The following is a 27,695-nucleotide window of genomic DNA, read 5'->3' as shown; positions in this document are numbered from 1 at the left end:
GTTGGGCTGTCATTAAAAAGGACCAGGCTGGGTTTTCTGCTTTAAGTCCACGTGTGCCTGTGTGAAGTGTGAGGCAGGGATCTGATCGTGCCTTTCCCAAGTGGATGCCAGCTGGCCCGGCTTCATTTGGAAATGGAAGCTGTCCTTTCTCTAGTTCTAGTATCAGCTGTGGCATCATTTGTGTGTGCCTGTTCTATATGTATGCGAATCTGTTTTTGGGCTTTTCATTTCGTCCCTGTCCTTCTGCCTCACTCTGTGTTACCACTGCTTTATAGAAAGTCTTGATATCTGACTGGGAGAATTCGCTCCTACCTTGTCATCCTTCAAATGTGCCTCGGCTCCTCTCCACCCTTGTGTTTTCAGAAGTATTTAAAAATGGGCTTGTCAAGTTCCAGGAAAAACCTCACCGGGATTTTGATTAGAACAGCCTGAAATTTATGGACTAATTAGAGAAGTGACATCTTCACCTGTGAGCCTCCCAGCCCTTGCCCACGGCAGCTCTCTGTTTAGTCTGGTCTGTTGCAGACATGTCCGATGGGTGTGGTGTTCTGTGGGACGTGTCCAGTCAGGAGCCCAGAAGGAAGACCTCCCTCCACCCCAACCAGATGAAGAGAAAAGTAATCTGGGCTCATAAAAAATGAAGGCCTGAGGGTGGAGCTCAGGGATAGCATGCTTGCCTGGCAATTAAGACAAGAAAAGATCATGATGAGGAAATTGTAAGAGGCCTCTAAGTCTGATTTTCAGAACTAATATCTGTTGGTCACTGGATATCTAGTTTTCCTTGACTTTTTTTTTTGGATTTGAACTCAGGGCCTTGTGCTTGCTAGACAGGCACCCTGCCGCTCGACCACTCCCCAGCCCTTTGCTTTGGTTGTTTTTGAATAGAGTCTTGCCTTATGCCCAGGCCACCCTGGACTGTGATCTTCCTATTTTTACTTCCCTTGTGGCTGGGATTATAGATGTACCTAGCTTCTGTTGGTTGAGATGGGGTCTCTAGAACATTTTTGCCTGGGCTGGCCTTGAACTTCGATCCTCCCTGGTCTCTGCCAATCAGGTAGCTGGGATTACAGGTGTGAGCTACTATACCAGGCTTTGTTTTCCTTGACATTTTCTCCAATGAACCACAGTTTAGGCAAAGATGAAAATATTCTGTGATACTGTTCTATAATCTGCCTATGTCTATTTTACCATATATCATATATATATATGTGTATATATATATATATATGCCTTAACACATAAATAAATAGCCCTCATCATCATTAACAATTGAGCAGCCCCCTTAGCCAGGATTTTTTAATGAGGAGACCACATTTTCTCCCCCATCCTTGGTGTCACTTTCCATGATTTCAGTCATCCATGGTCAGCCAAGGTCTGAAAACATGAAATGGGAAATTCTGAAGTGAGTGTATTCATATAACTTTATTATAGTGTATTATTAAAATTTTTCTACTATTTTGTGATTAGTTATATTAACCTTGTACTGTGCCTCGTCAATAAATTAGGCTTTATCATAGGTATGAATGTAGAGGAAAAATGTAGCCTATGTAGTGTTCAGCCATCAAGGGGTGGGGGCAAGGCATTGTTGAGGTGTCCGGTATTAGCAAAAAGGGGAAGCCACCCCCAGATCTGAAAGGGGAGGGTAAGGGCAGTTCCTGAGGCTCAGAGAGAACAGGGGAGGGGAAGCTAGGCAGGGGCTGTGAACCTACCCAGTCACCTACCAAGACTGCAACAAAGCAGGGAGGGAGCTGGGAGAATAAATACCCCAACCTCTTTTCCTCCCACCTACTTATCTCCTTTCAGGCCTCCCATTGGCCAAACTCAACTGACAGTCAGAGTGCAAGGGAGTCTGGGAAATGTAGGCCAGTGAGGTCACTAGGGGCAGAAGGAATGGGGGCAGGGAGCCAAAAGGAGAATAATCAACACAGGAAATCCACAGTTGTTTCTTTGACTAGTCTGTGACATTGAGGGGAGTCCCCCAGAAAGCCTACCACTTATGTCTATTCTTCTGATTGGTTGTGAACAGCTGGCACATGGTTAAGGCTGCAGGCCTAGATTTCTGGCACTCTGATGTTCAGCCTGTCCTTCCTCCTCATCAGAGTCCCAGCAGCCTGAGGTGTAAAAGCCCCAGCTTGCTGTGAGTGACTCCAGTTCTGCTCCTTTGCAACCATGTGACCATGAGGCAGCCCCTTCTCTCGGGAACTCAGTCTTTCCATCTGCATTATGGGAATATGTGCTCTGCACATCGTGAGGACAGTAATGCTGACAGCTGGCAGATACTGTGCATTTACACAGCATTTTACGCAGATTAACTGACTGAGTACTCATCACTCCCACACATAGGGAGCAATTTGATCTGGCAATTCCACTATCAGGATCACTGCATAAAGAAATAAGATACAGAGAGGTAAAGTCACCTGCCTGAGGTCACAGAGATTCTAAGTGGCAGAGTTGGAATCACACCTAAACTACCATAGCCACCTCCCCTAGCCTCTGGTTTACCTGAGAACCATAGGTGCTTAAAAGTGGTAGTGTTGCTGGCCTTGTGGACGAGGAATGGCAGGCCTGGTCCTTGTTCCTTGTACGTAGTCACTCTAGTCAGCCTCAGGATTCTCAGGCCAGCCTCCCGGAGCGCATCCTGCAGGTGTCTGCCACGCAGTCCCTTGTCCCTGCCCTCCCCTTGGCTGTTAATTCTTCCAGGCTGATTTGAAGTTCAGTTGTTTCTTCCCCCTGCCTGGCAGCTTCCGTGGCCTCCCAGAGCTGGGAATAGCATTTTCTTTTGTCTCAGTTTTGATGCTGGGAGTTCTGTATGTCATTGAGCTTGTGGGTTGGGACCTACCATTATATTCCCTGGGATTGTTACTTTCTGATTTTCCTAAGGGATCCTGGCTCTCAGGTGGCTTCCCCTCTCAGGGTCCACTGCCCCAAGCTTCCCTCCCTCTGCAGACTAGGGCGACTTCTTCCCATTGCGATTCTCCAGTGCTCATCTTGGTGTGGGGCCTTTGGAGTCAGGAATCAGCCAGGAACCTGTTAAAGTTTTTGTATATCTGTGTACGTGCATTTATCAGAGAGGAGTCCACTAAAAGCATGAAAAGCAGCTTTTCATCAAAATATTTAAAAATTTGTCTCTTTAGCTCCCCAACCCAGGCCATTGTCTACAGAGAAATTCTGAATTTCCTGGCTTAGCATCTTTCATTAAGGACCACCCATAATAACATCATTTCTCCCAGCTAACTCTATTTAAGGGGTAAACACTTAACTGCTTAATTCATTATTGCTGAGTCTGAGACGATTACAGATGTCTTTGGAATACAGGCCCCCACATGTAATAAGGCTCAGTCTCACAACGCGCTTAGAATATGGTAGGGAGAGATGGCTGAAATTTATTTTGTGAATAAAGCAATAAGCTACTAAGCAAACCTAATATGTTTCAGGCCAGACAGAAAGACACGATCATTCAGTATTTATGTAGCAGACCGCTCCTCAGTGGGACTGAGTTTCTACCATTAAAATTGTCGGAATTCTTCTGAGACCAGCTGCATTAAGTCATTTAAAAATATCACAGACTTAAAACAATCTGAAGTATTGGATTTTCTCCCTGCTCCACGGTAAGCATGTTTGTGGTGGCAATTTCCTGCTTGGTCAAAGGTGGCGCCTACCTCAGTGGGGAAAGAAGAAAAGTTGCAGGCAGGATTTTTATTTGGGAACTCAATGGCGCCCAACAGCTGAAACCAAAGCAACCAAGATTTAATTAGTTTATTTTTCTGTTAACTTTTTTTTTTTTTGGTGTGTGTGGGGGTGTGTGGTATTGGAACTTGAACTCAGGGCCTTGCGGTTGCTAGACAGGTGCTCTACCAACCACTTGAGCCATGCTTCCAGCCCCCTTTTAATGTTGACATAATGTCAGATTTCCAGAAATGCCACAAGGAAGGTGTACTATCTGGGTACTCTCTATGTAGCATTCTCAAATGTTACATTTTGCAACACTTTCCTTATCAAGCTATCTATCCAGATAAATAGATACATATTATTTCCCTCTGCTCTGTGTGAGTTACCCAGAGAAATGATGTCTAGTTATCCCTGAATACTTCAGTATGCTCCCTAAAAACAAAGCTATTTTCTTATATAGCCACGGTATAATGATCACAATCAGGAAATTAACATTGATACAGTACAGTTATCTAACCTATTGACTTTGCTCTAAATTTGCCATTGGCTCCAATTAATGCACTTTATAGGAAAAGTAAATCCCGGAGCATACATTTTAATCCCTTGTCAAATCTCTTTAGTTTCCTTTAATCTGGTGTGTTCGCTCAGCCTTTCTCTCTGTTTTATGTGACATTGACATTTTGGAAGAGAACAGCCTGTTTATATTGTAGAATTTTCCCTTCATTTAGAGTTGTTTGATATTTCTTCACAATTAAATTTAGATTGTGCACTTTGGGCAGGAATACCACTGAGCAAAGTGTCCTTTTCCTTTTCAGAACATGGTGCCAATGTGTCTTTTTACTGCAAAGTCAAGGAGAAATTTAAAATAATCTTTTATCAGAAGCAGGGTTAAACTTTGCTTGGAAGGATTTCACACTCACTCTAGACTTTTTTTTTTTTTAATTACGGGTCTTTAAAAAACATTGAAAGCTGGGGAAGCTACAAACTTTACAGATACTCCGGAGAAAATGTAGCCATTAAAACCCCCCTGCAATGTGTTAGTTATGAAATTTCCCTAAATTCATTTTGTAGAATGAGAGCTATAATTTAAATGTGAAGTTACTGAGAGCTGAGCTAAACCACACATGGGGAGCAATTTAATCTGGCAGAGAAACAGGCTCCGCAGAATCCCTAATGAGGCCTAAGTCATTACATCATGGTGAACGCCACACTTTTGGTCTTAGGACTCTTTCAACTGTGGCATTGATACATTTGCCCAGACCTCGCAGAAAATGTATGGTGACGGGAACAGAAATACTGTATCCTTGTTTAAATCATATTACATTTTTAAACAGCTCGAATGATTGCTCTGAGATCACACCTTCTTCCGAAGCGTTTGTGAAACAATTATTTACATTACATTAAAAACTTTAATTGCCTCTAAGCACGTGCTTCCAGACACAAATATTGGAAAATCATCAAAAATATCCATCATGATTCTCTCTCCTTTACAACTCTTCTAAACTTCATCTTTTTTATAACCCACCATATTGATCTATTGTTCCAGACCAAGAGTGATGTCAGAAGTCCAAGCCAGGTCATAAAAAGAAATATAATTTCCATTTGCTGTCCATAAAATCAGAGAAAAGGGAAACCATGTCCCTTGTTTTGGGTGGGGAACAGAGTAGGGTGGTACCGGGTGAGGGTGGGGGCCATGCGAGAGGGTACCCCAGCGTCAGCAGGGACTTAAGTGAGTTGCGGTGTGTGTGTGCACACATGGGGGTTTGGGGTGGGGTAATTAGTCCCTGCTGGAGGGGACTGGGGGCTTTTGGATGGCACAGAAACAAAAAAGGAGGGAAAAATGTCTAATCTGGTCACCCCTATTGTCCAGGGTCCAGGGAAATGCAAAAGACCAGGACTTCTGAAGCTAGGCTACATACCCTCTCCCTAAGACGACAGTATAGCAAAGGACTCCCCAGTAATAAATATGATAACAATAGCGCGGTATCCACAGTCCTTATGGACCGGAGGTCCCCCCAATCCCAAAGGCTAAGGCCCCCTCAACACATCAGAACAATAAACATGGGCAGCCGGATGGGGGCCGAGTCAGAGGTCAGCCCAGAACCTCCTCCAGCAATAAAACAGGCCTGGTATTGCCAAGCTGTGGGAAGGACTTGCAGTTAGGTCCCCCTCCCCCAATAATGATACCAATTCCTATTGTAAAGGACCTGAAGTGTCCCCCCACCCCAGTCAAGCTATGGCACGACCACCCCTCCAATAATAACAGCATCTAATGGAGCGCAGAGCGCGCGCCTAGGTGATATTTCCCACGACTCAGTGGCGCCCCCCGGCGGTCCCCACCCGCCGGCCGGTCGGAGCGTCTATGCAGCCCCAAGTGCAGGCTGCGACCCTCGGACCCCGAGCCCAACAGGCGGAGGAGCGGCAGCAGCCGGAGGCCCGAATTGTCTGTGCTCCCATTGCAAAGGAAAAAAAAAATATATTGCAAACTATTAACTTTTTTTTTTTAAGTATGCATCGCTGGGAGCGGGGGCAGGCAGGTGCGGGGAGGGGGCAGGTGCGGGGAGGGGGCAGGCGCCCCGCACGCCTGTGCCCCCTTCCGCAGCCCCCCCTCCCAAACTTCCCTTCGCATTGATTAGCACGTTACGTCAGTATTGATAAGTTTGCAAAAAGCCAAAGTCAAGTGCAATCGCGCGCCACACCGACCCCGGACTTGGGGGGGAGATGCAGCGAGCGCTCCGCGGGCCGGGAGCCGGCTGCAGGCAGGGCAGCGGCGGCGCCGGCGCCTCTCGGAGAGGCGGCCTCCCCCCCTCGCCTCCCCTCCCACCCCGGCCCCGGCCGCCTCCCCCGGGCGGGCGCCGAGCTCCCCGCCCGGCGCGCTCCGCCCGCGCCCTCCGGGGGTCGGGGGGGCGCACGGCTCCGGGGCCCGGCGGCGACGGCGGCGCGGCGGCGCCGAGGGGCAGCGGGTGGCAGGAGGCCGGGGGCGCCGGGAGGGACCCCGGGCGGCGGCGCGCAGGGCCCGGGCGGCCGGCGGCGGCCCCGGGGCTGGGGGGAGTCCAGCCCGGATATTGAGTGCAGCCATTGAGAAAAGCCAAACTCTTGTGTGCGCGTCTCGAATAGCCCCCAAGATGGCCGCCAATGTGGGATCGATGTTTCAATATTGGAAGCGATTTGATCTACGGCGACTCCAGGTTAGTGCGGGCAGCGGCGGCGCGCGGCCCTGGGGAGCCGGGCGCGCCCCGGGCGCACCGGGGAGGTCCCCGGGCTGGCGGGCGGGCGGGCGGGTGGTCCGGGGCGGCGGGCGGCGGCCGCCGGGGCTCGCCGGGCTCGGCTGCCCGCTGCCCATCGATAGGTATTAGGAATTGATCTCGTCGCTGCTCTTTGTTCGGTTCAGTCATTGATTAGCCGCCGCGACCATGGAGAAGCGCTAGCGAGCCGGCGGCCGGAGAGCGGGCGGGGGGCCGGGCCGGGTCGGGTCGGGGGGCTGCGGCCGAGACCCCCGCGCCCTCCCCTGCGCGCCGCACTTTGCGCGCCTCCCAACTTCGCGGAGCCTGGGGAGGCCGCGGAGCGCGCCCGCCGCGTGCCTGTCCGCGCCCGGCTGGGGCTCGGCGAGGGAGGGAGGGAGGGAGGGAGCGAGAGAGCGAGAGAGCGAGCTGGCGGCTGGAGCAGGAGGAGGAGGAGAGAAGGAGGAGGCGGCCGGGGTTGGCGAGGAGGCGGCTCCGCGCCCCGCCACCCGCCGGCACCTCCGCCGCCACCACCGCCGCCCGCCTGGCTGCGCAGCCTGGACGCGCCGCCTCCCGGGGCCCGCCGCCGCCGGACCGCCCGTCCGGGCTCTCGGGGTTCGTCTTTGCTTCTTGCTCCCTCCTTGCCCCTTCCCCAAGTGCAGATGTAGGCAGACGCGGAGAGGGGGCCCGGGCGCGCAAGTTTGCGCTCCAGCCTCCGCGGCCCGGGCGAGCCGGCAGCGGCGCCGAGCAGGTGACTCCTGGCTCTCGGGCCCTTGGGAACTTTTCAATGGGAGATTCCCTCGCTCCGGGCCGCCCCAGCTTCTCCCGCCGCCCCAATCTAATCTCCTCCCCCCTACTCTCTTTTTCTTCTGGTTCCTTCTCCTTCGTTGGGGCGACGACTCCCAGCTAGACCCCAGCACTTTCTGTCCAGTCCCCTTTCCTGGGAGGCGCGATGTCTCCCCCCAGATTTGGGGGTGTTTTCTGCCCACCGTCGGCGAGCCGGGGCTGGAGGGTGGAAGCACAGGGCAGACCACACTGGAGACAGCTTTAGCCTCTGGCTTTCCCCCTCCCCCGGGGGTGTCCAGGACGCCCCTGGCCAGCACCCCAAGACCTGCAGTCAGCCAGTGCTGTTGAGAGTAAGGGGCGGGGAAATGGTGCGGATAACCGGGAGACTAGAGCATCCTGCTTTGGCCGTGACATTCGCCCACGACGTGAGAGCATCAGTCGAGATAAAAAGGGACCCACTTTTTTTTTTTTTAATTCGTCTGCAGACCTCTCCTTAAGTTTCTTTTGATAAGTGGTTCTCGCAGCCGCTCCTCCTGGCTGCTTCCCAGCCCCTCTCCTTCCTAACCCCCCCACTCCGGACTCCACTCCTCCCCCAAAGCCATTGAGCTGGAGAGAAAATCGGAGCACTCAGGCATGCAATTAATAACTGCAATTCCAGGTCCTCGCTCCAGTTGAGGCTACACAGTTTGGTGGCCGGCTGAGATGGGCAGGGCTCTGAGCAGTGCTTGCCGTTTTAAATGACGCTAAAGTGGCCTTTCTGGAAGAGTAGGGGCTGTGGGGTGAAGGGGGGAGAGAGAGAGAGAGAGAGAGAGAGAGAGAGAGAGAGAGAGAGAGAGAGAGAGAGAGAGAGTGAGTGTTGGGCAGCCACCTTGGGCTTGGCACGAAGGCCAATGGTAATCGTATTCCCTGCTAATGTTTGTAAATGAGACCCGGGCACGGCTGGGGGACAGCGTCTTTATTTATGATTGATGTTCTGTAGCATAAGGAATGACAAGAACGTGGCAGACGAGAGGAGAGGAACCAGAAGCGCTGGCGAAAGCCCTTCGCAGGGTCCTATTGTTATTCTGGGCTGGAGAAAATTTCCGCCGTGAGATTTACAGCACTGGTATTTGCTCCCGCTCGGTCGGAATGTCAGTTAACACAGTGTTCACTAGATAACTCGTTTTCAATCCGGGGAGCTAGGGCTGCCAGCAGCGGGGGAGAGGCGTGGGGGCCGGGTGCGCAGGGGTGGGTGTGGCTCCCAGGGGTCTGATTCCAGAGCTGGGGTGGAGAGGGGCTGGAAGCTCCCTCTTTTTCTTCTTTGCTCAGGGCTGTTTTGTGGAGCTGTTGAGGTCACCCCAGTGCTGATTCCAGCCGGACTCCCTCGGGTCTGGGAACCCTTTGTTAGGGTTTTAGAAGAGGCCGAGATGGAAAGGCAGATTTGAGCTAGGGAGGAAGGAGGGGAGGCCCCATGCAGGTGATGGGGCAGAGGACACCAAGACCCGTCCCCGGACAGGGGAGGGATGCAGGGGGTGCTCGTTAAGACAATGGCCTTGTTTCTGGCACAAAACGCAAAGGCTCCCCGGGAGGGGGAGCTCATTTACATCGATATTAAGTGGCGGGGGTGTCCCCCAGGGAGTTGGAAAGACACTCACAGAGCACTGGGAAATGAATGTGGCAGCCGTGGCGTGCAGACGTTTAGGCCGGCAGCGCACATCTGCCGGCTCCCCACCCCCCTCAGGAAGCTTTCCGTAGTCCCTGTTGTCCTCGTTCTCTGCCCACCAGCACAGCCCTGGATTCTCCCAGTATGTTTTTGTTGGAACCGGGCGATGGACCTCAGCAGTGGCGCTTGTATCTGCTCTGGTACCTAATGCTAATGACTCCTCCGCCACACTTGCCTTCGTCTGCCATCTCCCTCTCAGAGCTCCTCTTCTAGGGGAGGAAAACTTCTGCGGGTAGGAGACGCAGGTCCCCAGCCTGGCCCTGTGCAGACCAAGAGGAGAGCCTGGGACCCTCCGGCCTGCCTGCCTGCCTGCCCCGCAGCCCTGGCTCATGACTTTAGAGTTGGATGGTTTCTTGTAAGCCTGGTTGCTGAGAATTATAGTGGCCTATGCAGTAAAGGTGCTCCTAGTCCCTGGGCTGGACCAGTTTGCTGACACCACCGCACCGTGGGCAAGAAAGGTGACCTTGTGCCAGTCCAGCGTGCAGCTCTCCGGAAGTGCACATTTTTCAAATATGAAAGTGGCTCAGTCATTCCCTTCTGCAGACTCTGAGCCCTTCAGGGCTGGCTCCCATGGGGTGGAAGTCAGTCAACAACCTTAGGGACTTGAGGCTGGCACTCCAGGTGCTCCCACCTGGGTTTCCCACTCTGCAGTCCAGATCCTGCCTCCCCCCTTCTTCTCTTCTTTCTCTCTCTCTCCATTCTAGCAGCTCAGGAGACGAAATAAAATTCCACCCAGAGATAATGCTGGGCATATTTCATTTAGTTATAGGATTGCTTTATGGTGAACATTACTAATGCAGTATTTTTTATGGCTTTTCTGTGTATCATCCTGGTAACCAGATTTGTGCCTTTTATGAATACTTGTTCTTTTTCTGCTTTCCTTGGCCTTTTTCTTTTTTGGAGGGACTGAGGGTTTAGTGCCTCAGGACCCTCTTCCCCGCCCCCCCCCCTCCAAGAGGTTCCTTAAGCTAACAAGAGCCTAGGTGAGGTACCCAGCCCAAATTTGCGCCTGTGTTTCCAGCCCACATGGTAGCATTGGGCAGGAAAAGGGAGATTCTGCTGGAGGTGTCAGTAAAAACCAGAGGACAAGCAAGAGAGAGGCCCAACTTTCCTAAGAGTTTCCGAAACATTTGGGGTGACACGGTCTCTTAATGTAAGAGCTCCGTAAAACGGAGCTTGATGGAATGTTTTTCCCTGCTCAAAGTTTAGAAAAGAGCGTGGATGTGATTAAAATATTATAACCTTATGATATTCTGAAGTGCATAAATTTTACATATCAGCCACCGAGAGTTTAGACATCCATTAGAGCCTCTGACAGCTTGACTTATCTAAATGTGCTATCATTTAACAGTGTGTCAAAATTCCTCTTTCTATAGATGACAGCAGTAAATAAGCTATCAGCCTTGTTGGCGGGATCCTAACTTTGGAAACTTCGTTGTAATGCAGTAGCTGCGGGTGGGGAGCCGAGTAGAAAGCGCTCTGTGTGGCTCGTGGCTCCTGGCTCGGGGCCAGGAGCTGGGTGGATAGGAGGTGAGGACCTTGGAGGAGGATCGGAGGGGACAGAGGAGGGGCATCTCTCTGGGAATAAGACCAAAGCATTGGCCAGACCTCTGGACACACTGACAAGTCCAGCCCATAAGTGACCGTTCTGTCTAGTTCCTGAGGACCCCAGCTTGGGGGCCTTTTCTGCAGAAGGAGCTAGAAACAGGTGTTGAACTTATATTTAAGGATCACAGCAGTCTTTTCTGGGTATCCCTCAATTCTGCTTCCTCAGCTCGTCTGAAATTGCTTCCCAAAGCTGGGCTTCCCCTTGGAAGACACACAGTGCCTCAACGCACACCACTTTTGCTGTTGGGAGGGGTCTTGATATTTTTTTTATTGGTACCCAAGCCTGCTGTGGAAGATGGAGAAAGTCCAGACCAGCACTTCAGTGTTCCAGGGTTGTTAACCAATGGTCAGGGCTGTTGTCACCAGAAGGAGCTGTGTTTCTAATTTCTGATGGGCTTTTTTTTTTTTTAACTCCCCTTTTCTTTCTTCTTCTTTTTTAAACTTGCCTGTTAAAGAGAGGATTCTATCTTCGAACTTGACATTCTGCAGCGGTAACCTTTCTTCCTGCAGATGGGATTTCACACGCGAGCACCTTGGCTGGTGCTAAATTTGGGCCTGGTTGATGGCGGGCAGATCAGGTTGCCCAGAAACTGTGGTTTTCCAAGCTGCTCCCTGCCAGGCCTGAACTTTCAGCTGCTTGCGGACCATCCTCCTGATCCCCAGCCTGGCACAGGCAGAGCACGAGAAGGGGGCGAGGTGTGGCCAGCCTGCCTGGTGTCCTGGCCTTAGGCTGTAGGGTCTGTGTGGCCTTTCTCTCAGGGTGGAGAAACTGGTGTTTATTTACAACTTCGGCATCCCAGCCTTCCTGTGCCTGGCGTCTGCTACAGTAAAGATGAAGGATGCTGATGACCATGTGGGCCCAACCCACCCCACGTGGTTGGTGGTGGTGATGGTGAGGGGCCCTTTGCCTTTGAAGCAATTGTGGTGGTTTTTTTTTGTGTGTGTGTGTGTGTGTGACTAGGGTTTGAACTCAGGGCTTTACACTTGCAAAGCAGGTGCTGTATTGCTTGAGCCACACCTCCAGTCCATTTTGCTTTGGTTATTTTGAAGATGGGGTCTTGTGAACTGTTTGCTCTGGCTGGCCTCGAACTGCAGTCCTTCTGATCTCAGCCTTCCAAGTAGTTAAGATTACAGGTGTGAGCCTGGCTGCAATTGTGGGGTTTTTTTGATATAAGAAATTATTAGAATGGAGTTCCTTGCTTTCTAAGCCTCCTTACGCCCTTGACACATGGTTTACAGGGTTTTGTAGTTCTACCATGGCTTCTGTTAAAAATCCTAATTCCTTTCTTCTGGTGTATCCCCTGCTCTCTCCCCGGCCCCTCACTCTGCTGCAGTTATGATGCACCTTCCCACCTCAGGGCCCTTGCACTTGCTGTTCCCTCTGCCCCCATGTCCCCTTTATTTTGTTCAGTCTCACATGGCAGGACTTCTCAGCCTAAAGAAGGGTAAAGATTGCCACAGTGCTTTCCCCTTCAATATGCAAATTCGTGTCCTCATCTCTAAAGACACCACAGGTCCCCCTACCCTCAAGTGTTTTGACCTCAGAACCTTCTGGGGTGTGGTATCTCTAGACCTTCTAGGCAGTGTTGGTTTGCCATCTGACTTGGTACCTTTCTGCTGTGAGGCCTTGGATGATAATGTCTTTAGGCTTTGTGGGCTTTCTGATCTCTGAGGCAAGCAAAAGACTGTGTCGGTTGAGTGCAGTCCTAGTCAATCAGAGTGAATAAAGCTTTGTGCTAATAAAGCTTTATTTATAAAAATAAGCTGTGTGCTGTGTGCTAATAAAGCTTTATTTATAAAAATAAGCAGAGGGCCATGGAGTTGATCTGAGGACCATTGTTGCTCCCTGGTCTCCTAGCCTGTGTGATGGCTGCCATATAGGCTGTGTCATGTGTGCAGTTTTCACTTTTCAGTTGTGGTGAATAAAGCTCAGTTCCAAAAGCTTTACCCCTTCCCTGCAAGGGAAGCACAAATGCCCAGGCAGTGAGGGGACCTGCCTGGCTTTCAATCCTGTCTCCATCACACCTGCCAGCTGTGTGACCTTGGGTGAAGTCACTTAACCTCTCTTTGCCTTACTCTCTTTCTTTATAAATGGGACTGGTAATAGTCTCCACCTCTTAGTTGTTCAGGAAGATTGAACCACATTGAACATGGCTATGGTTAGCCAGTGTGGGGCACCCAGTGAGTGCTTTCTAAGTCCTTCCTTCCCCTTGATGGTTTTAGCGAGGTGCCAGCCAGCCAAGCACAGCTGCAGCTGGGACTTGCTGCCCTGAAGGCTGCTTGAGGTTTCTGGGCAAGTTTCCCCTTCTCTCTTCCCTCCCAAGGGTTCCTCTGTTAATGTAGCACTGACATTGTATACAATGTCTTGTGTTTTTGGAGCTTTGACTGCAGAGGCTGCCGACCTGAGCCGTGTCTGGCCCATAGATGTGTCTGTGTGGATTATCGCAGTGTTTAAGATCAGTTCTGTGAAAGTTGTCAGCATGTCAGAGATGGGAGATTTTACCTAAGCAATCCAGATGTCCAGTGCCCCTTACAGACAGATCTGGAGCTTTGCCACACAGCAAGTCCCACTGAATGCTGGTGAGACCTGGAAAGGGTATTCCAGGGAAAGGGAACAGCCAGTGCAAAGGCTCTGGGGTGGCAGGGGATCAAGAGGGGGTCAAGGTCACTGGTTGTCAAGGTCACTGGCTGTCTCCTGAGTATCAGAAGTGGCTGTGTTTCCAGGAAAAAACAAAAGGCTCCTAGTGCTGTGAAGGGGGATGGTTTGGGGTTACAGAGCTCCCTGTCTCTGCTTCTCCCCAGTAGCTCAGTCACCCCCAAAGTAAGCCTGGGCTGCCTGCTTGGACCCCTCCCCACCCCCAGGCTCTGCTGTCTTTCAGTTCAGCCAAACAAGACTGCACTTCCCGGAGGCACATTTGTCATTAGAAAGAAAGAAAGACAGAAACAAATCAATGTTCCTCTCCAGCCTGAGCTATAGTCAACCCCCCTCACCAACCAGCCGCCAGACTCGGGCTGTTCCTGTGGATAGCCTGGTCCAGCGGGTCTTTGGATGTGGTCACTGGGGCCACCCAGGCAGGGACAGGCCTCCTGAAGTAGGTAGTCACTCAGAGGCCGAGCTGCTGGGGCCACCAGCCCAGATCCTTGCTGTGAGGACCTGGGGTTCCGGGAGTCTGCATGAGTTCAGTGTGGGCTGTGACCCTTCCTACCACACCATCGGTTAGTATGGACTCCAGAGTTGCAGCCCTGTCCTGTCCCAGCTGTGTGGCTTGGGCTGAGTCACTTCCCCTTTCTGAGCCTCAGTTTTCTCGCACGTAAAATGGGGATCATAGCAGGAGTCACCTCCTTAAGGATGGTGGTGAGCCTGGTGTGAGATCAGTGCTCTGTGTCTGGAAGCCACATATGTAATGGTAAGACTGAAGGCTGGCGGAGTGGCTCAAGTGGTAGAGCACCTCCCTAGCAAGTGTGAGGCCCTGAGTTCAAATCCCAATACTGCCCCCCCAAAAAAGATTACTAATAAGTGCTATTATCTTAACACGGGGAATGTGTACTCACCACTGTCTGCTATTATTTATGTAATTAGTAATTATCATTACATCATATCCATCATCAATATTAATAAACTATTATCATTGTATCATTAAATCACACCGACAATAATGATTATATAAATAGTATCATATATAATAAGTAACACAAATGAAACAATGACAGTTGGATGTCGGGTGTCACAATGGACAGAGCTGGCCAGATGCCCGCTCTCACTAAGCCCACGGACAGTGGGGAAAGTGGACATGTGCTGTTGGACATCAGGTTTGCAGTCAGACTTTGGGATAACTTCTGAGACAGAAGGGCAAGGGAGCCCTTGAGTCTGGTTTCCTGGGAGGAGTGGCTCTGCAGCAGATGTCCGGGGTGAGGTCCAGGAAAAGCATTCCAGGAGAGGGAACACCGTGTGCAAAGGCCTGAGGTGGGCAGACCAACTGTGACCACAATGAGGCCCCCCATCTTCACTTTGCCATCTGTCAACTGGGGGATAAAATCAGGTAGTGTGTACATTGCTGCCAGAAACCCGCTCTTGATGGCACTTAGTAAACTATCAGACTCCAAAAAAACTTTGGGTGTCAGTTTTGTTTTCTGCTAAGCCCACTTCCTGATCCATCAGAAATACCTTTCCCCACCTCCAGTCTCTGTCCATGACCCCACCCAGCCCCTTCCTGCTCTGTGTCCTTGGGCAAGTGATTTCGCCTCTGTGGAAGATAGGTGCGGTAACGGGCCTCCCAGTGGTGGCCTTGAGAACGCATCCTTCAGAACTGACCTAGGGAGCAGGAGTGGCCCAGTGGTGTCCTGCCTGAAGCCCCAGTCCTTAGCCGGCCCGCCTGGGGACCCAGTGCTCGGGGCCTCCAGGCAGACCTGTCCCTGGGACAGCAGGGCTCATGTGCCAGCTTCCAGGAATCTTGGAGCTTCCTCCAACTACCTAGTCCTCTTTCCCTCTTTTCTCGCTGCCTCCCTGCCTCCCCCTCAGGGACTTGCTTGACCTTGACACATTTCTTTGCCACATATGCACCTCTGTCTGCTGCTCAGAGGCCCGCACACTCCCATAGGAAAGATTTCCCAGTGCCTGGGAAATGCCCAGGTGAGGTCCCTGTTATAACGCCTTGGATGTCGAGGCTGCCACTGCTGGCATCACCTCTTGCTGTGGCCTGTTCATGAGCTCATAGGCCCTGGAATTAGGTTCTTCCACCAATATCTCTCCCTTTTGTCTCCTGCCACTGTCCCCCTCTTTATTCAAGCCACTCTGGCTTCCTCACTTGTTCCTCAAATACACCAAGCTCACTCCAGCCCCCAGGCCTTTGCACTTACTGTCTCTCCTCTATCTGACATCTCCACAGCTCCTTTCCTCAGCATCTCCTGCACCCTGACTTCATCTGATGCACGTGAACCTAGTCATATGTAACTTTACTTAGTTTGCTCCCTGCCTCTCTCCCCCGGGACACCAGGGCATAATAAGTGCTCAGTAAATATTTGCACGATGAAGTGGCTGAATGCCACAGGAGTGGTGAGATAGAGCAGATGTCCCTGGACTCCACCTTGGGGGGCAGTCCTGGGGGCCTTCTCCTCCTGCCCCTCAGTTGCTTCGTCTCCCAACTGGCTCTTGAAAGTCACTTGGCCCCGGCCAGTGGTGAGCCATGGTTTATCTTCAGTTCGTTTATTCTCGCTGTAGAAACTGGTGACCCCAATTCCAGCTGGGGTTGTGGCTCCAATCCTAATTAATACTTCCATTAATTAATTGCCAGCATCTGCGAGCCATTAGCAGTGGTTTGGTGGCCTCTTATCACAGAGCATTCAAGGCAGGGTTGTGGGAGACACAGGACAGCCGGGCCACATTTCCCAACCTTCCTGACCCATGCCTGCTTCACGGCCACATGCTCAGCTCAGTGGGGTGGGGGTCTGGTGATAGTGAGATACTTTCCCTCCCAACTTTCTCCAGGCCCACATTTATAATCAGGGAGGAGGGAGACCAGGACTCCCCCACCCAACTCCCTTCTGTGGCTGAGGAAGCGCTCAGACCTCAGTTTTTCTGGGCCCATGGTAAGCCTCTCCTAAACAGTGGCTGTGAGGTGTGAGGGCCGCTCGTGCCCAGGTTCAGTTGCCCTGGGAGAAGGAAGCACGTGGTGTGAGCTGGGCGGACACTGTCACCCTGACATTGGCCGAGGCCTCGGGCAGCCCCTTGATCTCTCTAAGCCTATAGTGGTCCTTACAGATCGGGGTTAGGACCCACTGAGACTAGACACTGAAGCCTTTAGCACACGGCAGGACACGCTGCTTCCCTAGTGTCAGGACCTCTATGGGGACTGTCAGTGCTGCTGTCACTCTCCTGGTGGGCCTCTGGTCAGCTCGGAGGTGTCCTTTATGGGCTGCGTGGTGCCAGATGAGTGCAGCCAGGCCTTCATGGGTGCCTGCCACCCTTCTCCCTCAATACAGGACTCCAAACCAGCCCTTCCTTGGCAAGTGCCTGGGTCCTCATCCCAGCTCACTGTGAGCCAGCGGCCGCAGCCGTGTGGACAGGTGAGAGGCCACTCCTGGAGGCCTGCACAGGTCCCAGTTTCCTGTCCTGGCGCTTTTCCTGCCTGCCAGCCTGAGTTGCAGGACTCTGGCCGATCCCCGCTGATGCTCACACTCTGGGAAGGGACACAATTGCTGTGCCCATCTTATAGCAAACCAAGGTCTGGACAGCGCAGTCCTAGGCCATGCTGCCAGCAGACTGCAGCATGGACTCCAGCCCTGCACCAGGGCTGTCACCTCCCCATGGGCCTGCTCCTGACACACTAGTGGGCACGGTGCTGTCCCAGGGCCAAGGCTGCACTCCTGGCCCTCCCGGGGGCCCCCTAGCCACAGCCACCATGCTCACGTCCCCCCTTATTTTCTTTTTAAAGATGTCAACTCCTGTGGGTGAATTGGGCCCCAGGTTGGGCAGCGGGCGAGGGCATTTGTGGACATCCCAGAATGTTCCTGTCCACCTGGACTCATCCTGCTGCCCTCAGGTGCTGAGTCGAGCCGCTTGGCGCCCATCGCTGGGCCACGTTCCACAAGATGGAATTCTCGGCCTGGGCTGATAATAAGCAGGTATTGATTGGTGCCAGGGTCATTATCAAGATTTATTTAGTCAATATGGCCTCCCCGGTCAATAAATCGTGTCGTTGATAAAGAAGGAAGGAGATAGACTTGTAGGCTTTATTAAAAAAGTTTTTTTTTAGATTTTCTTAACAGCCAACTCCAGCCCTCCACCCTTGCCACACCACCCCTGCTACATGGCACGGCATCCTTGGCTTCAGAGCCCCTTTCTGTCACAGCATCATTTCCTTCTGGGACCTGGTTTAGAGCAAAGACAGGGAAGGGAATGGTCCTGGGCCTCAGACACCCCCTGGAGCTGGGGGTGTACCCATTCTTTCATTTAATCCTTATACCTCCTGGGTGAGCACCAGTGTCACCCCATTGTGCAGATGAGAAACTGAGGTCTAGGGAGGGCATTCACTTGCCCAAGGGCACCTAGGACTAGAACCTAGACAGTCTGGCTGGGGTCTTTGCTGTGGGTCCAACGTCCCCTCAGTAAATGGCAAGTGTTTTCCAAGTACGTGCTGTGGAGCAAGCTACACGAATGAAGGTGTAGTTGCAAAAGTGCAAAGAGTGGAGAAGGTGGCCTGAGCTGCCGTCCAGATAGAGGGCACCTGAGTATTCAAGGTGGCTGTGCAGGCCACCTGAGCAGGTGACCTTTAGGTTGTGAGAGTTGAGTGACAAGAGGGCAAAGTGCCACCCATCCACTCATTTGTCCATCCATCTCTCCCTCCCTCCCTCCCTCCATTCCTTCTTCCATCCATCCATCTCTCCCTCCATTCATCCACCCTCACTTCCTCCTTCCCTCGCTCCCTTGCTTCCTGTCTCCATCATCTCTTCCTCCCCACATCCCTTCCTTCCTCTCTCCATTCATCCTCCTCCCTCCATTCGTCTGTCCATTTGTCCATTCATCTGTCCATCTATGTATTTCATATGGAAGAGAGGGTAGGGGGTGGGTAGAGTAGGAAGAAGGTCCCCCTCGGCCCAGGCCCTCATAGACCAGGGCAGGGCGTCAGGTGCAGGAAGCAAGGGAGGACTGGATCCAGTTGATGTTTGGGTCCCCCTGAGTTCAGCCTGGTCAGGAAGGCTGAAGGGAGGTTGGGGACATTGGAGAATAGGTAACTGAGCTTCTGTGACACACCAGATGTTGTGATCTCCACCTAGGGAAGGGTCTTGGTGGTGGGAAGTCTTTGGGCACACTGGTGCATTGAGACCCGTGTTGGGGTCTGAGAAGTCACCATGGGGACAGGCTAATGCCCCCAGCAGGTGAAAGTGTGTCTCCTTGGGAGGGGAGCAGATGGTTGGCTTCCCAGCGCCCATGGCCACTGGTGTGGATTTGAAGGTCTTTGGTGGCAGGTGGGCAGCTGGTGCCAGGGCTGGGATCTGGGAAGGACTTTGCCTGCAGTCACTTAGGCCTGGTTCTAGTGTGTTCCCCAGCACCCCTTGTTAGGAAGCCCATGGGAAGATGACATGCTTTGGCTCTCAGGACCCAGGCTGTGTCCTGCTCCCGTGTGCTGTGATGCTGTGGGGCAGGAGGGAGCTGGGGTCAGGGTGTAGAGGCTGGAGTACAGATTAATGAGAAGCTTTTCTACCTCCAGTTTGTCCAAACCATGAGCACCTATGTGTGGGATGTCTTGCAGGGCCTGGGTGTCTCACAGGGGCTGAGTGATCACCCCCTACCATCTGTCCACCACACCACCCACCACCTACTACCCATCCAGTATTCTGTCATCTGTTCATTCATATATCTGCTCACCATCCATCTGTACCCATCCCCTCAACAGTTCAACTAGCTGTCTACTTTTCTGTTCCTACTGACGTTAACCCCATCTGTCCATCCATCCATTCATCCACTCAACCATCCATGTATCAATCCCATATCTATCCATCTAATTATATATCCATCCATACAATCAGTATTCACCCCCCACCCATCCATATGTCCAATTATACATGTATCTATCCATCCATCCACCCACCCACCCTCCATGTATCTAATTATATATGTAGTCATCCATCCATCCATCCATCCATTAATTTGTTTAGCCATCTAAAAACAGTCTCATCCACAGCTCCATTTATCCATACACCCAACAGTCCCTTCCTCCATGCCTGCATTCATCCAGCATCTGCTCAGCCCATACCAGGAATGCAGAGAAGAGGGAGCAACCCCTGTTCTCAAGGATTTTTCAATTAGCAGAGGAATCAACTGTAGAGAAATGACCCCAGAGCAGCAGCAGCAGCCTGGTTATCAAAGGCTGTATCAGAGCTGTGGGGTACCACCCCTGGTGCCATTGACCTGCAAACTGTGTGCAGGGCTGTTGGAAAGGCCTCTGAGCTTAAGATGGTTCTTCCTTGGCCTGGATTCAGTGACATACTCCTTGAGCCTCAGCAGTGGGGAGGTGGATGTCCCGGGGGCAGTCTGCCTCCACAAAGACCCCACAGTCATTGTTCCCAGGCCCTTGGACAAATCTAGATGGATCAACGTCTGTCCTGTGGCAGATTGGAGCCTAGCAAGGGATTTGAGAGAGATTTGGGTGGACGTGGGGGTCTGCAGCTACATAGGTGGGGCCAGTGGGTCTCCAGGTGGCTGCTGGGTGGAGCTGCCTGGTTCTGCTGTGCAACATGACTGGCAGTACCTCACCTCAGTGTGCTGCTCAGAGCCCAGCAGAAGTAGGGGCTGCAGGGAGGATGCTGAGGCACACAGTGTGTGGAGGGATGAGTTCTGCTTCCTAACCCCAAGAAGACAGGGCAGAGAAACCCACTACCATCAAGCCAGCTACATTTCTAGAACATCTGCTCACACCCTCTCCATTTTTGCATCTTCAGCCCATACTGTGCCCAATTCCAGCCTCCACTTGTCCTCTGGCCATATTCCGTTCATTCCCTATGTCTCTCCCTCCAAGGCCCGTCTCTTCTCACTCTGTCGCCTCCCTCTGTCTCTGTGTGACCTTATCTGTATTCACAACACCACTGTTCCACCCCCCTCTCCATTCTCTGTTTCTGGGTTCCAAACTTACCAACCCAATGGCTTTCTTGACCTCCTTCCCTGCTTCCCTCCCTTTCTTCCTCCTTTCTTTCTTGTACTGAGGATGGAACCCAGGGCCTGGTGCACACTAAGCAAGTGCTCTATCACTGAACTACATCCACAATCTCTCACTGTTTTTTATTTGAAACAGAGTCTTACTATGTAGCCCTGGCTGGCATCTGCCTCTCCATAGCTGTGGTGTGCCATCACACCCGGCTTTCTTTCCTTTTCTAAAAAGCCATTTTATCAGGATATTTTGAATGACTGCGCTAAAGATGTGCCAGCTCAAGATGACCAAAATTTAGCTTTCCTAACTTGGTCTCCATCTGAGGTTCACCCAGGTCTGTAGGGCAGAAACTAGAATCTGTCCTGACTGTGTCCCCTTCTCCCCATCACATCATTCTTCACTAATCCTGGGGACTTTGCCTCTTATAATCCCCTGCATTCCACCCCTTACCTCCTTCTCTGCCACTGCCACTGGACTTGTGCCCCTGTCACCTCCTGTGGACTTTGCTCCACCATTGCTTTTCTAGACTGTCACCAGCTCCCCCACTCTGTTGACACATGGCAGCTGGAGAGATTATTTACAGATCTGTTGAGAACTGTTTCCAATGGTTTCCCATCGCTTTTGAGGCAAAGTCCCCAACAGGACTTTCCAGGCTCAGCAAACACTAGTCACTGTGCTCTGATCTTGGTTTTGTTGATACCATACCTAGTTCAGTCCCCTTTTCAAAGCGGAATATTGAAGCCTCTAAGTATTCTAGTTGAATTGTGTACTTCACCCTCCATTTCTGTCAGTTTTTGCTTTGTTTTTTGACATTCTTTTATTAGGTGCATATAGGTTTATAATTATTATGTCTTCCTTTTTTTTAATTATTATCAAATGTCCCTCACTCTCTAGGAACATGTAAGAAGTTTTTAAATGTGTATTTTGTCTGACAGTTGAATATCCACTCCTACTTTCTTTTGACTGCTCTTTACATGATATATGTTTTTGGAGCCTTTTACCTCAATCTATTTGTGTGTTTGCAGCTAAAGCAACCCCTGTAACAACATATAGTTGAGTATGGTTTTTATCCTGTGTGAAAACCTCTGCCTTTTAATTAAATTGTTTAATCCATTCACATTTAATGTAGTATTGATGTAGCAGGATTTATGTCTGACTTTTTTTCTCTATGTGTTTGATGTCTTTTCTTTCTTTTTTTCATTCTTCTGTTTTACTGTTTTCTTTTGCATTGAGTGTATATTTAGCATTTTAGTTTCATTAACGATTTTTGTTTTACTAATTTTTGGGGCTTTTTTTTTTTAAGCAGTTGCACTAGAGTTTACCATATGCATCTTAACTTGTCAGAATCAGGTTCAGATATTATTAAATTCGTTTATGCCCACTATTTTTGCACATCCTGGCCAAGCATTCTACCTCTGAGCTACGCCCCCAGTCCCATGCCCTCTGTTCTTGTCTTCATCTTAAGCCATAGCCCCAGTGCCCTCCATGTTCCAGCCACAGGACTTCTTGCATATTCTCCTGCAAGAAGAGGCATGACCTACTTCTCCCTCAACATCCTCCCCACTCCCCCATCCTGCCCCCAACTTCTCTTTCACCTGGGAGCTTGCTCAGTGTCACCTCGGGGCAGCACCCCTGTTCCTCCTTGGAGAGCCCTGTGGTCTCTACAGCACTGGCCACAGTGATGTCAGACATATCTTTGTGGGTGTTATAGCCGGAATGTGAAATGTCCCCTACAGCTCATTGGTTAAAGTGTAGGTCCCTAGCTGGTGGTGCTATTTTTGGGAGGTTCTGGAATCTTCCCCCCCTCCCCAACTGGGAGTTGAACTCGGGACCTTGCATGTGCTAGACAGGCACTCTAACACTTGAGCCATTCCTCCAGACCTTTTTTGTGTTGGTTATTATTGAGATAGGGCCTTGCTTTATGCCTCGGACAGCCTGACTCCTATTTGTGCTTCCCCAAGTAGTTGGAGATGACAAGTGTGCACCACTGCGTCCAGCTGTTGATCAAGGTAGGTCTTGCACACTTTTTGCCTGTGCTGCCCTCAAACTGCAATCCTCCCAACCTCCACCTCCTAAAGTAATTTAGGATTATAGGCATGAGCCACCACGCCTGGCTGGTTCTGGAATGTTTAGCACATGGGGGCCTAACTGGAGGAACTAGGTCATGGGTGTGTGCTCTTGGGGGTATCTTTTCCCTGGCCTCTTTCTGTCTGTCTCTCTGCTTCCTGTCCACCATGGGGTGAAGAAGCTCCTTCATCACTCACTCCTACCACCATGATGTTCTGCCCAAGCATATGGGGCCAGATGACCCAAAATAGGCCCTTCCTCACTTGAGTGATTTCTGTCAGGTATGTGGTCACAGCAAGAAAAAAGTAACTTAACAGTGGTTACTGATTAATGCCTGCTTCCTCCAGGGACTTCATTCTCCCCAAGGGCACAGAAAAGATTGTCCCCAGAGCTGAGCAGCAGAGGACTGAGCACATAGTAGGCCTCCAAAATATCAGTCAGATGAACAGCAACAGACATGATGCAAGTCCTGGGTGACTGGATTTGTATACTTAAGTCTGCACGCCTGCATCTTTGTGGGTATGTACTTTGTGTGTTTGTGTTGTATCTCAGGATATTTTCGTATGTATCTGAGTGTGACTTTGAAAGTGGTACCTCCCATCTGGACATGTCTGTAGGCATATGCGTGTCACATGTGACTTTGTTCACATGTGCCGCTTGGTGTGTCTCAGTGTGAATGTGCGTGTGCTCTCCCAGGCTCAGCTCCCTTTGATGTCTTCTTGCTATGCAGTTATTTTGACTAGTTTGGCGACCTCCCTCTAGCAAAGTTTGGCACCCCAAGTATTGATCTCACTGCAGTGCAGGTGACACAGGGTGACGTGGGGCAACCGGCAGGTGCTGCCCTTGCAGAACTGGCTGTTACACCTGCTGCATGTCCTCAGCCACGACTTGGTCCCTGGGGGAAAGCCCAGGTTGGCAGCTTGGTATGGGGACAGAGTATGGCTCCTGACATACAGACTGGATCACAGCTGCATGAGGCCACTGCCCTCACCGTGCCTCAGTTTCTTCCTCTGTGAAATGTGGTCTTGATGTGGAGAAGTGAGCTAATCCGTGAAAAGGGCCGGTGCGGGGCCTGACACACCAGGTGCTGTGCAGTGTTAGAGAACACAGTACGCGCTCTGTACTGCTTGCCTCAGCAGCGGGAGGGGTGATTTCAAGTCACCTCAGTGACTTCTCTGGGGTGGCCCAAGGGCTGCAATGCTCTAGTAAAGGCAGTGTACACCCCCACCTCAAGGGGTGCCCAGAGGCATACAGCAGTTTCCAAGGACACACAGGATTTGTTCAACAGGAATAGGATTTCACTTCATGTTTCTGGTGTCTTGAGACCTGCCAGCTGCTTTCATAGTCCCCCAGCCTGAACTTTCTGTCCTGCTGCCCCTACACTCTCTGTGGCCACAGACTGCCGTAATCCTCAGCCATCCTGACCTCTGCCCTTGGCGTTCCCTCTGCCTGCAGCACTGTTCCCTGGGTTCTTTGCAGTCTCAGCCCTCCTTCCCAGCCCCAAGCTTGGCTGGGGCCCCTTCCTCCACTTCCCATGTTGACATCTCTGGTCTGGGATGTATTCCATGTCACCAGTGATCCCCGGTCCTTGCCAGTCTCCCATTCAGATGGGTTGCTGCAGGCATGGTTTGAGGATTGGCAAGCACTGAATGCCTGGTGACCTAACCAGAAGCTGTGGTTTAAAACTCATCAGGAGAGCTGGCGCCCATGGTTTGCATTTCACACAGGCCTGGGTTGCAGGGTATGGTTTTTCCATCTGCACACCCCTGAGCTGGATTGTCCTGCGGCCCCCTGGGCGGTCTCTGAGCTTATGCACATGGGCCAGCTGAGCTAGTGTTGTGACTGGGGTGGCCTTAGGGTAGCCAGTCCAGAAAATGGGCAGATTTTTTAACACATTTTAATTTAGCAAACTTTTTTTTTTTTGTGAGCACTGAGTTTGAACTCAGGGCACTGTATCACTTGAGGCACATCTCCAGTCCATTTTTTCTCTGGTTATTTTGGAGACTGGTGATATGCTAGAATTTTAGAGGCAAAAGAAATTTTTGCCCAATTCTTGATAGTCCATGGGGTCTCGTGGACTATTTGCCTGGACTGGCCTTGAACTAAGATCCTCCTGATGTCAACCTTCCAAGTAGCTAAGATTACAGGCATGAGCCATGGGCACCCAGCTAATTTAGCAAACTCTTAAGTGCTTAGTACTTCCTAAATACTACCACTTAAGTGATTGTGTTCCCATGACACTGTCACGTAGACACTGTTAACATCCCCTGTCTTCAGAAGAGGAAGCTGAGGCACAGAGAGGTTCCTCGCCCAAAGCCACACAGCAGAGCCAAGCAGTCTGACTGCAGAGTCTGTGCACATGGGCTCTCCTGCCTCTTATTTCTGTTAATGCCCAAAGTGGCTCCCCCTTCTCTCCCCTGGAGCTGCTGTGGGTACAGGTTTGTCTTATAGAGGTCTGATGCTAGGGTCAGTGGCTCGCAGGTGACAGAGCTGCTTGGCAGGAATGGGGTCATGGCCAGGCATCTTGGGCATGGACATTGGACAAGCATCAGATCCTAGACCTGAAGGCCCAGGGACCAAGGTCACCTAGCAGGAGACTCAGGGAGGAGTCAGACCATTCCCTGCCACTCAGTTCCTGGGTTGGGTGGCCCCAGGTCCCTCAGGTCAGCAGCCTGGGAGCCTCTCTGCACCAACCCTGTCCCTTGGAGGACGTCCTCTGCAGCCGGCACGAGCAAGGGGGTTGGTCCCATGGCTTGTGGCCTACTTTGAAATTCATCTCCTGCAAACAGTTATTCTCCACACAGCGCAGCGCCGAGCACTCAGCATCTCGTGCTGGGTGAGGCCTGCGGAGCTCTCTTTCTGCCTCTCCGGGGTGGCAGGGGGTCCCAGGCCCAGCTGAGGCTGTCTTGTGTGGCCACCAAGGTGGGGTCCTGAGGAAGGCAGCACCAGCTGCCCGTCTGAAGGTTTCCTTGTGCCCCACCAGGATGGTGGCCTGGGTGGGTGGGGCCAGCCTGGCCCCCCACAGGTGAGTGAGGGTCAGTGTCGTGGCCCTGTGGGCCTCTGTCCCTTGGGCTTCTGGGTCCTGTCGTGCCCTGCAGGCCTGGGGAGGAGATGGAGGCTGAGGATAGGAGTTCTTGTCCCCATGGTCACCTCCTTCTGGCCTCCTGGGCGGTGTGAGGGAAGGAAGACATCAGGGACCTGGCAGTTCCTAAAATAGTTTCAGTGGTATATGGCTGTGTGGACGGTTTTTTCATTCATTGCTGTGTAACAAGCCACCCAAACCTTGTTGGGGCAACAACTGTTTGACTCACAGGTCTTGAGTCATGAATGAGGATGGAGCAGGTGAAATCTGCTTGTCCCCACCCTGTGGCAGCTGGGCTTTAAGCAGGAAGACTCAGAATTTGGGTTGACTTGGGGTTCACTGGCTGTTGGCTGAGTCTCAGCTTCCCACAGGGGCACCAGTGCATGGCCTGTCCCAGTGGTGGCTCTGTGTGGCCCCTGGTGCCTCCAGGGAGAGGTAGGTGGAAGTAAGGCGTCTTCATGATGTGACCTTGGAGACTGATGGTCACTCTGTGTACTCTGCTGGCCAAGGAGCTGGCAGTGGTCAGGCCAAGTCCACCGGGAGGGGTCTAGACCGCGCTCCTCCACAGGAGTGTCCAGGCCACAGGCAGAGCCTGGGTGGAGGCAGCTACTGTGGCAGCCATCTTTGGCAGTGACAATCTCCTGTAGTGAGGGTGGTGGTTCAGAGTTGAGTGTGACAGGAAGTGGATGAATAGGTGTGACAGGAGTTAAGCAGGTGTGACAGGAAGTGGCCAAGTAGGGAGTGTGTGTAGGAAGTGAGTGTGACAGTAGGTTGTGAGGGGGAGAAGTGGGTGTGACAGAAGACTGTGCGTGGGGATGACAGGAAGTGTCCACAGTCTACCGTGATGGAAGTGACAGTGCCCAAGATGCCAACAACACTATCTTTCCTTGGTTTCCAAGATGCCCCTTTGAGGGCGTTGGGGTGACCTGGCTGGCTCCCACGTGGGTCTTGTGGGTCTGGCCAGTGCCCTCCGTAAGGGCCCATCTCCCTCCCTGCCCTGGCCTCCATCTCTGCCATCTCTCTTGCCACCTCTCTCCTGCCCGAGGCCGAGGCCCCGGCCTCCCCACGCCCACGCCCATGCCCACAGCAGCCTCCCCTTCTTCCGGAAAGAGCGACTCCCACCTCAGCAGCCTGGAACCCCTCCAGCTCCTGTACTTTTCTTCAAATAAAAGCAGCTAATTAACATTATTCTTTAATTATTGCCTTTATCAACAAGGGGTCTGATTTGTACCAGCAGGGTACTTGCTTTTCCTCCAACTACCCAAGTGAACGCTTCAGTTCCTGGTGCTGTTGAAATGAATTTGATGTCATCTGCCCAGAGTCACTTAATGGGGACGCCTGGGTAATGACTGAACGCGCTAACTCCGTTAGCAGCCCTGGAAGCATGTAATTTGGCCCCTCAGGCAACAGCACTTTTGAAATCTCTGGATAGTTTTGAACTCTCTGTTCTTAATTAAATATGCAATTTTTCACGGTAACCAGGTTAATTCTTTTGTGTTGTGTTGTAATACTGTTAGGAATTTTCATAGTTCTTATTAAACATTATTCAGGCATTGTGAATTCCATAATTAAAAAAAATGAAAAGAACAAAGCTTGATTCACTCCTTTCTTTTCCCTGGCTAATTTATCAAATGAATTTTGCAAATTTTTCTTTCTGTCCCCAGACAGTGTGGCAAGTGTTTTAAAGGGGAAGGATTTAATTACCCTGTAGGGATTGGCTGGTTGTGAAGGATTTGGTTGTTTGATTAGTAAACCCAGTTGGGAATGGTCTAATGCTCCATGATCTTAAAAATTGTCTGACTGCGCCCTCTCCAAGGAGGCCTCACTCTTCTGTATGTGGAGCATCGGCCTCGTGCAAGTGTGATTATGAGGGAGCTGAAAGGGAGAGAGAAACTTCACTGTAAATTGGGGATCTT

General features: G+C 51.4%; 1 protein-coding gene across 4 annotated transcripts in view; it reads left to right on the top strand.

The window, feature by feature from the left end:
* Positions 1 to 6,694: 6,694 nt before the first annotated feature.
* Positions 6,695 to 27,695, top strand: part of Cux2 (cut like homeobox 2) — a 225,202-nt gene continuing 204,201 nt past the window's right edge. For 2 of the 4 annotated variants that reach the window (XM_020177920.2, XM_074060941.1), the window contains exon 1: positions 6,695 to 6,857. In XM_020177920.2, coding sequence (XP_020033509.2) covers positions 6,795 to 6,857 — 63 coding nt within the window. In that variant the 5' untranslated portion in view covers positions 6,695 to 6,794. Of the gene's footprint in view, positions 6,858 to 22,982; positions 23,217 to 27,695 lie in introns of those variants that run through there. The other 2 variants (XM_074060940.1, XM_074060945.1) reach the window with 2 other exon arrangements.

The sequence above is a fragment of the Castor canadensis genome, chromosome 18, assembly GCF_047511655.1.
Source record: "Castor canadensis chromosome 18, mCasCan1.hap1v2, whole genome shotgun sequence".
NCBI classification, from domain to species: Eukaryota; Metazoa; Chordata; class Mammalia; order Rodentia; family Castoridae; genus Castor; species Castor canadensis.
The sequence above is the reverse complement of the archived record's forward strand: the minus strand, read 5'-3'. Positions and strand labels throughout refer to the sequence as shown.